General features: G+C 40.6%; 2 protein-coding genes across 6 annotated transcripts in view; one reads left to right on the top strand and one right to left on the bottom strand.

Moving 5' to 3' along the window:
• Positions 1 to 1,773: 1,773 nt before the first annotated feature.
• Positions 1,774 to 5,189, top strand: LOC133489121 (ADP-ribosylation factor 1-like). 4 transcript variants are annotated; one of them, XM_061797887.1, is made up of 5 exons: positions 1,774 to 1,930; positions 2,494 to 2,673; positions 2,746 to 2,856; positions 3,820 to 3,944; positions 4,160 to 5,189. In XM_061797887.1, exons 2-5 carry the CDS (start codon positions 2,529 to 2,531, stop codon positions 4,316 to 4,318), a joined length of 540 nt encoding a protein of 179 aa, XP_061653871.1. In that variant the 5' UTR covers positions 1,774 to 1,930; positions 2,494 to 2,528; the 3' UTR covers positions 4,319 to 5,189. The 4 variants fall into 4 exon arrangements, with proteins under 4 accessions (XP_061653871.1, XP_061653873.1, XP_061653874.1 ...); XM_061797889.1 differs by having other exon boundaries at positions 1,788 to 1,930; positions 2,518 to 2,673; XM_061797890.1 differs by having other exon boundaries at positions 1,794 to 1,930; positions 2,521 to 2,673.
• A 2,261-nt stretch (positions 5,190 to 7,450) lies between these two features.
• c14h1orf35 (chromosome 14 C1orf35 homolog) overlaps positions 7,451 to 11,619 on the bottom strand; it is a 4,547-nt gene continuing 378 nt past the window's right edge. Inside the window, exons 2-8 of one of the 2 annotated variants that reach the window (XM_061796399.1) lie at positions 10,577 to 10,724; positions 10,454 to 10,499; positions 10,286 to 10,368; positions 9,907 to 9,979; positions 9,139 to 9,218; positions 8,732 to 8,845; positions 7,451 to 7,830 (exon numbers count right to left, since the gene is read on the bottom strand). In XM_061796399.1, the coding sequence (XP_061652383.1) occupies positions 7,575 to 7,830; positions 8,732 to 8,845; positions 9,139 to 9,218; positions 9,907 to 9,979; positions 10,286 to 10,368; positions 10,454 to 10,499; positions 10,577 to 10,713 (789 nt within the window). In that variant the 5' untranslated portion in view covers positions 10,714 to 10,724 and the 3' untranslated portion in view covers positions 7,451 to 7,574. The remainder of the gene's footprint in view (positions 7,831 to 8,731; positions 8,846 to 9,138; positions 9,219 to 9,906; positions 9,980 to 10,285; positions 10,369 to 10,453; positions 10,500 to 10,576; positions 10,725 to 11,619) is intronic. The other variant, XM_061796398.1, reaches the window with a different exon arrangement.

Raw genomic sequence — 11,619 nt, 5'->3', positions numbered from 1 at the left:
ATTACAAGCACTTTAGCGAGCTTGTTTTTCTATTGTTTCAATTGTAATCTTAACAACTAAGGGATGTTTACAAAAAATGTAAATTGGTACACGCCTCCTGCCAATAACCAGGATGAGTTGAAGCGATTTTTTCCACTTACGATCAAAGTAAGCAAAGGCCTGATTACCAGATGTCTCGAAAACATTATCCTGAGTGATTATCCTGTGGTGTGGGGTATATTTAGATTATTTTTTTTTTTCTTACCAATTTACATTTTTTAAACCTTGTGAATATTTCTGATATACGCAAATCCTTTTGTACGTGGGCCGAGGCACGGACTCTCCAATTGTGACGTGAAAATGAACGATAGCCGACATACAAGACATACAAGTCGGTCACATGACTGTCTTTTCCAGAAAACACGACCTCAGCCGAACAAACCTACTCGAGCAAAACACCACTTGGATTATGTGGCCTATAAAGTTCGCTTTGGTGTACCTGTAAATTTTGGACATTGGAAGCCTGCTGGAACATATTATCACTCAGCATTACAAATCATTGCCAAAATCTACTTTGATTAGGTCGCAGTAACTTTTCTAGAGGATTCTCCACTGTAAATCATTTAAAATGTTCTTTTTTTTGGTTTTAAATCTCTGGGTAAGCAACACCCACTTGAATGACAACAATGCGTGCAAATATGCTGAAAGAGATCTCGGGTGCGCTTGGCGGCACAAAACACAAATTATGGTTTTTAGCGGGGAAGTGAGGCAGTGTTATGACCCTTGTCTGTGTGGTCCATCAGCAGCTATAAACTCCACTGGCCTCCTGCTGCACCCCCCCCCCCCCCCCCCGCCCCCCCACATCCCTCCCGCCTCCCTGCTGGGGGTAGCCGGCATAGTTGACCCTAGTTAAAATTCAACGGGCTTCACAATGAGCATTTTTTATTTATTTTTTTTCCCCCAATGACCTGCTCGGTTTAAAAAGGAAGTGGCTTTATTGTGGTTTAAAGATACTGCTACGAATACTTTCGCTAATTTAAATATAATATAACAAAAGTGATCGGATTTTACCCTGAGGAATGAGACATTATTTATTTTTGTTCTACTGTTTATTATGAGAATAAAGTTGCATACTGTAAACTTTTTTTATCTAAAAATATATGACTTCGGTTGAATAAATGTACATTTTTATTTTTTTCATCTCAACAATGTAACTTTTGATTTAAAATGGACGACTTTAATCTAAAAAATCTAAACAATTTTACTTACTATCTAAAAACTGCACAAACAGATACAACTCTTTTTCTAAATATACGACTTTGATATGAAAAAATACAACTAAATTCTCTTTTTTCTTTTAAAATACATGATTTTTTATCTTGAAAAACTACAACTTCATTCTCATAATATATAATATTAATATTAGAGTCCAACTCACCGGTCGGTGGTAAACGACAGCATACAACTTTAATCTCGAAAATATGTAATTTTAATCTCGAAAATATGCGACTTTCTATCTTGATAATATATATATATATAAAGATTATATAAAACTTTTTTTAATATAGGATTTTTTTTGCTGGAAAACATCTTCATCCTCGTAAAATCACAACTTTAATGTTCAAAACATACAACTTTGTGTTATTTTATCATCTTCTTATTTAGCACCAGAAGAAATATTACACTCTACACAACTGCAACCACAATAATAAACCAATTGTTAAATGTATACTGCGCTTTATTGTCTTTTTAAAGGCAGCTGTGCCTAATGAAGTGTCCCGTGAGGTCATTCACAAAAACACTTGGCAGTACGTGCATTTCTCCTTTTGGCCACATGAGGCGATCTCCCGCGGAAAGGAAGGAACACGGAAGCGAAGCCACGGCGGAAGTTGTGACGTGTCAAATGGACGCCATTTCCCGGAGTAAGGAAACGCCTTGAAGACGCCACAAGGTAAAAGCTACGTGTTAAGTGCTCAAGTCAAGAAACTAATTCAGCATCGCACTTCTTTTGCTTTGTGGTACGAAGAGCCGTGTTTTGTTATAAGCAAGGGGTAGCGTTGACGACAAGTGGCAGGACTGAGCGCCGAGGAGCTAAAGCTGCTAAGCGCTAACACAACCGGTTGGCTCACTTATCCGTAACATCGGTTAGTTTTCGGGCAATCGTTTAACCAATCCCCCTGAAAGCGTGCCGCCGAAATACATTCATTTATGACGTGATTTTATCTTGTTACGTGGCGACTTGATTATACAGCTGTCTACTTTATCGCTTTGCATTGCGCTTGTCTACGTGTAATTTGATACTTAACTCATTACATTACAACACAAACCGGTGCTAATTACACTTCTGCGCCGTTTTTACTACATTTGAAATTATTTAAAGTAGTCTTTACCTTTCCTTATTTTTAATGGTGCTTCCTGTTTTGCGATGTCATACACCACGTGCCCCAACCTGTGCATGTTATTGGCGAGGAGCGTCATCCACCTGTTGACAATGGGTGTTTTGTTTCTCTATAGCTGTCTAACGTGCAATCCCTTCAGCAGTAGCAGCCATGGGGAACATATTTGGGGGCCTGTTCAAATTTTTTGGCAAGAAGGAAATGAGGATCCTGATGGTGGGCCTGGACGCCGCTGGCAAAACCACCATTTTGTACAAGCTCAAGCTCGGGGAGGTTGTCACCACCATTCCAACAATAGGTAATCCGCATCAGTGTGTTTGTGTGTGCTCAGGGTAAAAACATTTGCGTGACTGCACTTTCTGCCTGGCAGGTTTTAATGTGGAGACAGTGGAGTACAAGAACATCAGCTTCACGGTGTGGGACGTTGGCGGTCAGGACAAGATTCGACCGCTGTGGCGCCATTACTTCCAGAACACACAAGGCACGTGTTTAGTCGTCACACTGAATCCCATTAACATGGCGCGAATGTGGTGCACACCGGTGTTAATTTTCTTGATGAAAAATGGTCGTCACAGTCAGCTAACCTTTTTTTTTTTGACGAAGACGAGACGATGACTAAATCGAAATGTATTTCCGGGTAGTAAGACGATCATGGAATGTGTTGACATTTTTGTCTACAAATAAAAATGAGATGTAAATGCCTGCCAGAGACGTGATCCAATAAGAACTAGTTTTGTTTGAAGAGGCAGGAGAAGTTGACGAGAACCAATCAGAACGTGTTCAGTCACGTAAGAGCTAGTTTGAGATTAAGTCCAGCAGCCGCGGGTGGCCACGTGTATTGAGCTATCGAAACAAAAAATAACTATCTATACTTTATCTATGGCCGCGAGTGCACTGGAATGCGCGTTTAGACAACCAACTGCAAGAGACAATTACCGTCCGGCCAATCCCTGCACAGGGTATGCATGTTATTAAAAATATGATTTGTATAGATTTCCTGTTTGCAAGTCCGGTGACTTTCCTGCAGTTTTGCTAACCCTCGTTGCCGTTTTGCATGAATAATTGTTCATAGAACAAGTTAGTGTTTTGGTGTTTGTCCACAGACTCACTCATCAAAAACATAACAGGAGTTGTATTCCTGCAAGCTGTATTTAATATTTTAAACCATTGCAACGTGCAGACATTGTGTGAAAATTAACACTGTGGGAAAATGGGCTGTACTGTACTTAATGGTATCAAATTAAAAAAAATGATTGCACACAAGTTAAAATTGTACCTACATATTTTAAAACAGTCCTAATATTAATTCATATCAATGTATTGAAGTTAAATCCAACTACATTTATTTTAAAATCTCTCTTCACAAGATTATCCGATGCGATTATGCTGTGGTGTGTGTGTGTGTTGTGTGGCCTGACCCCATCTTGACGTGCGTTTGTCACAGGTCTCATCTTTGTGGTGGACAGCAACGACCGAGAGCGATGCAACGAGGCTCGCGAGGAGCTCATGAGGATGTTGGCGGAGGACGAACTGCGTGGCGCTCTGCTATTAGTCTTTGCTAATAAACAGGTGAGTCATTTGCATGAATGAATTTTATTCGATGGCACTACAGAGTTTCCACCACGTGCACACGCATTAAAACGCAATAAAACCTCAACAGAGTGAGGTATAAGATTTATGCGTACAAACGCCCTAGCATGATAAATAGGGTTAACCTCCATGTAAGGTGCATCACAGTTTATTAGTTTATTATAAATTTAAAAAATGCACCGTGTTGTTGACAGGACCTTCCCAACGCCATGACGGCAGCTGAGATCACAGACAAGCTGGGTCTTCACTCCCTGCGTGACAGACAATGGTACATCCAGGCTACCTGCGCCACCAGCGGGGAAGGTCTCTACGAGGGACTGGAGTGGCTGTCCAACAGGCTGAAAAACAACTAACGGGCGCCTCGTACCTTTTTTACATTCTGCCTTTACTGAGCTGTTGTTACCACAGACGTACTGGACAATTGGTCCGTTCGGCTAAAGCTGACACGTTTGTATTTTATGTAAGAGTAATAGATTTTGGTAACGGGGCAGCTTTACTTGACTTTTTCTAGCGTGTTTGTTTGACTCTCTGGTTGGCCAATAAATGAGGGAAACGTAGAATTGGCTTTTCCCAGCAAACGTACGACCAATTAGCAAAAAAGATGCACTTCTGGGAGTTTCAAATGGCCAAATTATCAACCTCCAAAGCCGTTTCTCATTTGGTAAACACTGGAATATGTTTAATGCAGCATATCCCCTAAGATCTACCTGCTTTGTTTGTCGGAAAGGCATTTTCTTTTTCTATTCAGTCTCAGGGCCACATTTGCCTTAAAGTGCATACACTAACTTAAAAACCAACAATGCACAACAACTTATCACATGCCTTGTACTGTATACATTGTGTGACATTACATGTCGTGGCAGTCCCGAATGCCTTTTGGAAAGTGAAGTGAAGATTTTAAATTGCAATAAAGAATCTTTCTTCTACATTTCCTGCTTTGCACATTGTCAGGTTTGGTGTAAAGAGGAAGCTATAACATACCTTTACAAGGTAATGTGTTGCCTTTTTTTTTCTTTTTCTTCCCTCAATGTTACTGCACTGCTCTGAATACATCTGGGGGTGGGGGTGTTTTTGTGATTTGTAGCTAATGTTTAAATTAATCTATGGGTGTTGTGAGCTAATAAGCACTGTAATTAAAGTGAATAGATTCAAATATATCTGAAATGGATTTTTCTTTATACTGTACTTGTCTATGCAATAAAAGTTTCAATGTTATAAAGTTAACCATGAATGCAATTAATCCCTGAATGGATGTTTTTTTTTCTTAAATACTAAAACGTTTGCTTAAATTGGGGATATAAATATTTGTGAGAGACAAGTGTGTGCTTATTACAGAACATTATGGTATGTGGTGTGAAATGGATCCCCGCATACAGTTTGGCACTTCCAGATTTACCTTTTTTTTTTTTTTTTTAAATGTCATGACAACTCAAAAAGTTTTTTTGTTTTTAGGAGTTATGTAAATTCATTACATTTATGCAACACTTTGTTGATGCTCTTTCTGCAGCAATTACAGCCTTGAGTCTTTTTAGATGTCATGCCACAAGCTCGCCACTCTTACTTTTTGGGCAGTTTCGACCATTTGCAGAAACTTTCAAAGTCCAATCGGTTGGATGAGAAAAGATGGTGCACAGCCAATTTCAGATCCCTCCAGGGATGTTCAATCAGATTCAAGCCTGAGCTCTGGCTGGACCGCTTCAGGACATTCACAGTTGTCCTTAAGCCACCCCTTTGATATCTTGGCTGTGTGCTTAGGGTCGTCCTGTGAAAAGATGAACAGTCACCCGACTCTGAGGTCAAGAGCGATCTGGAGCAGGTTTTCACCAAGTATCTCCCTACATTGCCACATTCAGCTTTCATGTTGTCATTGAGGGGTGTTGTGTGTAGAATTTACATCCATTTTCCACAGTAACTAAACTAAGTTTGACACCCTTGTGATCACAACCTGACAAAACGTGGAGAAAGTCAAGCGCCATGTATACTTTCTGGATGCAATGTATATTTCAGTCTCTTCTGGATTGACTAACAGCTAAAGAAAAAAAAAAAGTGGCTGTCATAGCCGCCCTCATTCGGGGACCCAGGGGGGAGAGCAATGTGATGCCTGTGGGTATAGGAGAGCACTTACTGTTTGGCCTGAAGCAGCAAGTGACACTGCACAGGGAGGTAATCTAGAAGGGCATTCTTGTAGGTTGATTAGGCTGCTATGGTTCATGCAGCCAAGCCTATAAAATGGAGGTGGTGGCAAAGGGGCGGGGAGGACAAGTCCAGGGCTGCTCATAGGGAGGCTTTGTGTGGGCCGCTCTCTCCTGCTGCTCCATCAGCTCGGCTTGTGTGTGGCACGCTAACGCTACTCAGCTGTGTAAAAAAAGGGCCTGTCTGCCCCCCCCCCCCCCCCCCACCACCACTCCCATGAATGCCTTGCTCTTTTTTTTTTAAATGTACACCCCCCACAGGGGAACCCCCTCCTTATTCAGGGCACATGCAAACACAACGCTCTATTAGGAGCGTCCTATTACAAGGACGGCGCACCAGTCAGAGGTGTGAACCTTGAAGGGATTATACAACAGATTTTCCCATATAATAATGGAATGAAGTGAATTCATCTGTTTAAGACTCCAACTGCTACCCTACATAAATGATTAAACTGTACAGGCGACATTTGAACATAAGGATACCTAAACGACCAAACAATAAAAAAATACGAAACGCATTCACTGCCATTGATGGCTGTTGAATTCCAATATCCATTTTAACATGGAGGACTGGTAGCGAATGAGTTTTCAAATTTGAAGACACCTGACATAATGGACTTTGTTTGCTGAGCTCCTCTGGTCATTTTAGACGATATGCTTCTTGGCCACATCCTATTTAGTGGAAATTGTTGGGGAGCTTTTCTGGTTATTTAGGTTACTTTCTGATGGGTAACAATCCAGTTTTACAGTAGATTCAATAAGCAAAATTCCTGCTGAATGTAAACATTCAAAAACATTCTGATTTGTTTGAAGACACCTGACACAATGGATATTGTTCGCGAGCTTCTCTGGTCATTTTCATACTAGTTGTTACGCTTTTGGCTACACGTTATTCGGGTTAGCAGCTGCTTGGCAACATTGTACAAGGATATCCTAAACACTTTAATAAAAGTAAAGTAGTTGTGAAACTACTCACCCTTTGAAGGGACTTGACATAATGTTGGCGAGCTACGCTGCTCTTGATCAGGCTAGTCATTCGCCATTTTTCCACTCACGTTAGCACCTGCTTGGTAAAGCGACTTTGTGTATGTAACGTAACTGACAATCAATCAACAGTCTTTCATTTACGCAGTAAGTCACAGTTCCTGTTATATTGTTATTACTTTTCCTATTGTAGCCTGAGGTATCAAGTAATAAGACTTAACTAGGACTGATGTTAATAAAAACTAAAAACCAATAGCATATGTTATTTTGGAGGTTTATTCATTGTGTTTGTGGATAAAAAAAAAAAAAAAAAAAAAAAAAATAGTAATTGGGGTAATAAAAGCCTCCATTAAGTAAATGAAGTCTTCAGGAGCGGTCAAGCTTCTGAAGAGCGTCTTTATGAGCGGGTGGGGCCGGGCGGCGGGGAAGCACATTAGCTGTCCGAGTCTGTGTCGTGGCGTCGCCTGCGGCTTTGTGCGGCACCGCCAGAGGCCGTCTTGTGGCCCGAAGGGTTACGGGGGACGGGGGACCCCCCGTCGGAGGAGTCCGTGTCGTGGCGCTGCTGTCGATGATGGGGGCGGGGGGGCTGCCGCTGTGCCTTTGGTCCCCCACTTGAATGGCTGTCATGGGGTCTGGCTCCACTCTGACTGTGGTATGATGGATTAGGATGGTGGTGGTCCTTTCGGGGCCTGAAGAGCAACGGACAGCAAATAATCGGACTGCGGCTTCGCATAATGCAGGAAAACCCAACCAACCAAACGCAATTGCTACAGTACATTTTGTGGTGATGCCGCTGTGCTTGCTCCAGTCTTAGTTATTGGATCACTGCATTATGTGTATAATGATAATAGTAGCGCTTTTTGTCCCCCTGCTCTTTCTGCACTTTGACTATACGTACAGTTGCATCTCAATGAACCAGCTAAAACAAATGAATAGGAATTAGTAGAAGACAATTTATTTCAGTAATTCAACCCAAAAAGTGAAATTCATTACATAGATTCACTACAGAGTGAAATATTTCATGATTTTATTTTTATTTGAATATATATTTCGTTGTAATTATTGCTTACAAGCTAAGGAAAACTTCAAATTCACCATCTCTCGACATTGGAACATTAAAGAAGAAACTATCAAAATGACTTGTCAGATTATCACAGAAATTAGGGACGAATTGGCCATATGTGTGTGTGTGAAAAATACATTTGTTTGTAATGATAAAGGCCTACTTTCTAAAAAAAAAAAGAATAAAATCAAGTATATAAACTTTGCTTTTTTTTCAAGGGCATCCTGTTTATGTATGTATATGTTTTATTTATAAGTGAAAGGCCCAATCTAAATTTTAAGTTATTTTCAATTCATGACTGGCCCCTCTGCAGTTAAGTAAAAGCCCTTTTTGCTCTTTTGGAGCGCTTCAGACTTAAATTTCCACACTTTGCAAGGTGAAATGAGTGACGTCTTAGCGCCCTCTAGTGTAGCTTTTCTCTTCATCCCAAATGTTTGGGGTGACATACACGAGTGGAGGTAACCTGTGAACATGAGTTGACGGCTAGTCTTGCAAAAAAGAATAAGGTGTCATAAAATATACCCAACCTCTTTCTGTGGTCTTCCGAATCCGAAGAGGACGAGTCGCTTCTCTGCCTCTTCTTTCTCTTCTTTTTCTCCTTCTTGCTCTTCTTCTCTTTCTTTTTCTTCTTGCTCTCGTCACTAAAACGGTTAAAAGGAAAAACAAAAGCAGTGAAGAGCCTGACTGGGACTACGAAACACATTTGTTTCCAGCCAAACTGATGGACACAAAATTAGGAGTTCCGATATAAGAGCTGCATTAAAATGGCAAAGATAACGCTCAACACTGGAAACAAATGTCTATTATTGCGGTTGCACACCCCTGCAAAAAAATGAATGACGATAATACTGCAAAGAACATTGTTTTTAGAACAAGCAGAGTTTCTCGATTACGCAGACGTATCTAATGTAGTTTAGTACGAATGCTTTCTTACCGTTGCTTTAGCTCCCCTTTTTCTGAAATCTCTGACGACTTTGCTGTTGAGGTTTCCGGACGATTCGCAGTCTTATGGTGCTGAAATTACCATTAAGTTAAATGTTTTCTTTTTTCTCTCTTATGCTCTATTAAGCTCTAGATAATAAAACCTTCCGAATGAACATCCAAATGTGAGGTAGCAATGTATGTAACGAACCTTCCAAAAGTTGAACCAAACCTTAAAACGCCAAGAAAATCATCACGTGTGACATGATGTGAGACTTGAGCTCAGTGAGCAGATTGAGTCCGCAATTGTTGAGCTTTTTTTTCCCCCCCTTAAGGGTGCCAGTGATGGCAAAGAGGAAAAGCGTGATCGTGACCACACAACTGAAAACGACTTACTGCTCAGTACAATTCATGAAATACCAGTTACATACACCAATTCATTTGACCAAGCAGATGATAATGTAATTACACTTAAAAAGTCAAAACTGCATAACATTTAATCCCAATTCCAAAACCATCTACGTTATTTGTCTGCCAGGGTCAGTTGCTTTACTCTACCGTAGTTTTATTACCGTGGTTTACTTCTCTTCGTGCATGAATGACAGTTAGAAATGTTAAAATGACTTAAAACCTCCCATCTACAGTTCTAAAGGCTTTAAGACAAATGATTTCCTATGGGAACAATGTGGAAGTCAACCCATCTCAGGGAACAGACGGTGTTCAATTTTGGCGGTTTCACGCTACATAACAAATACGCGTCAGTGTTTGTGTGCTGATTTACAGTAAAAACTGGCAGCCCCATTTTAACAGCCTCCTTCTCCTTCTGGGAGAGAACCACTTTCCGTGAGCCGGCGCTGCAAATGGAAACATAAACACACAATCAGAATTAAGGGAAGAACAACACAGCGCTCGTGTGCGATAAGATGCTTGTTGAGGTTGAATATCAAGAGGAACATTGTTAATGGGGCACAAATAGAACTGGGAAGTGGCTAGAGATGAGTTGTAATTTTGCAGTGCACTACTAAACCATCAGAACAACTCGTTCAGTGAGTAGTGGTTTAAATAGCTTTTTTGAAAATACTCTACTCCATTTACATAACAGCCTTAAAAATATTGTCATATTAAGAAGACAAAATATATATATATATATATATAATAACCTGGAGCTTCCCAATCCCGAGAGTCGATCCACATTCCTTTCTTCACCGTCGTCGTCTTCTCTCCTACAAATATCTGCCAAGTCCTGTGAGAATGTCAGCCATTTGGCTTATTTGATTTCTTCAAAATGGCTTGCCTTAATGGCTTTGAGGTGAAACACAGTTAAGTACCTCTTTGGTCAGTCCAGTGGGTTGTCTCTTTATAACCTTGTGTCCTCTATATTGACATTGACAATCAGTATACTTTACACTTTGAGACATTTTCTTAAGCAATAAGACTGGTGGCAGACTTACAAGGCAGCCATCAATGCATCGTGTTCTGCAGCCTTGACAGCGGCGAGCTCCTCCTCTTTGGTCCGGGTGCGCCCACTTTTGTCTCTAGCGTACCACGTCAGATCTTTGCCTTTTTGCCATCGACCCACTGGAGCCATTAGAGAATTTCCTGCAAGACAGCACACAAACACAAGAGAGTGGAAAACGATTTTTTCCCCCACGGCAGAAATACGGGGTGTCCTCTGTTTACGACGGAGATCCGTTCTGACAGCGCCAACGAACCTCAAATTTGTACGTAAGTCGGAACGCGCCGTAGTCTATGACTAGCCTACGCTAACACAGTATTGAAGACATACTTACAATTACATGTAATATGTAGATCAGTAATTTACCCGAGTGAGAGATCAGGGGTGCCATGGGAAGTTTGTTACTTCATTTGTCTGAAAATTATGATTTGTTATTCTCAATTAAATACATCACTGTTTATCTAGCTCCGCAACTGATATATAGTGATAGGCAGAACGATGAAATCATCTTCCATTAGTGAGGATAAGCGGTACGGAAAATGGATGGATGGATGGATGGATAGATGGGAGAAAGTACAACAACCCTGTGTGTCCACCTGTTGTCATTCAAACAACAGAAGAATGCATGGCTTCCAGTGCCAATATTAGCTTTGTGTTTAATTAAACAGGCCAGTTATTTTGTGAGTAAATTGAGACTAGATCATCATTATTTCAGTATTTATACTTTTTGTTCCGATTTTTTTGTAAAGTAAAATAGGTGCCTTGGTTCCAAAGCTTGGGCACACTGATGTAGATATCGCCCCCTTCAGTATGTATTTTACATGTATTTGATATTTTTTTAAAACATGGCGTGATTGCGTTTACAAATCGGATTACAATCTCGACAGCCCTAAACCACTTATCTTGTGCATATTTTAAATATTTCCGAATATCCTGAAATAGTGGTACATAATCCAACTCAACCGCAGTGTTTACATTCAAATCACTTGATGCTGTATTTCGCAAACGCGGTGGCCTTCCACGCATGTTGACATAGCA

Source organism: Phyllopteryx taeniolatus, chromosome 14 (assembly GCF_024500385.1).
Source record: "Phyllopteryx taeniolatus isolate TA_2022b chromosome 14, UOR_Ptae_1.2, whole genome shotgun sequence".
Classification (NCBI taxonomy): domain Eukaryota; kingdom Metazoa; phylum Chordata; class Actinopteri; order Syngnathiformes; family Syngnathidae; genus Phyllopteryx; species Phyllopteryx taeniolatus.
This window is presented reverse-complemented; position numbering and strand designations above follow the sequence as displayed.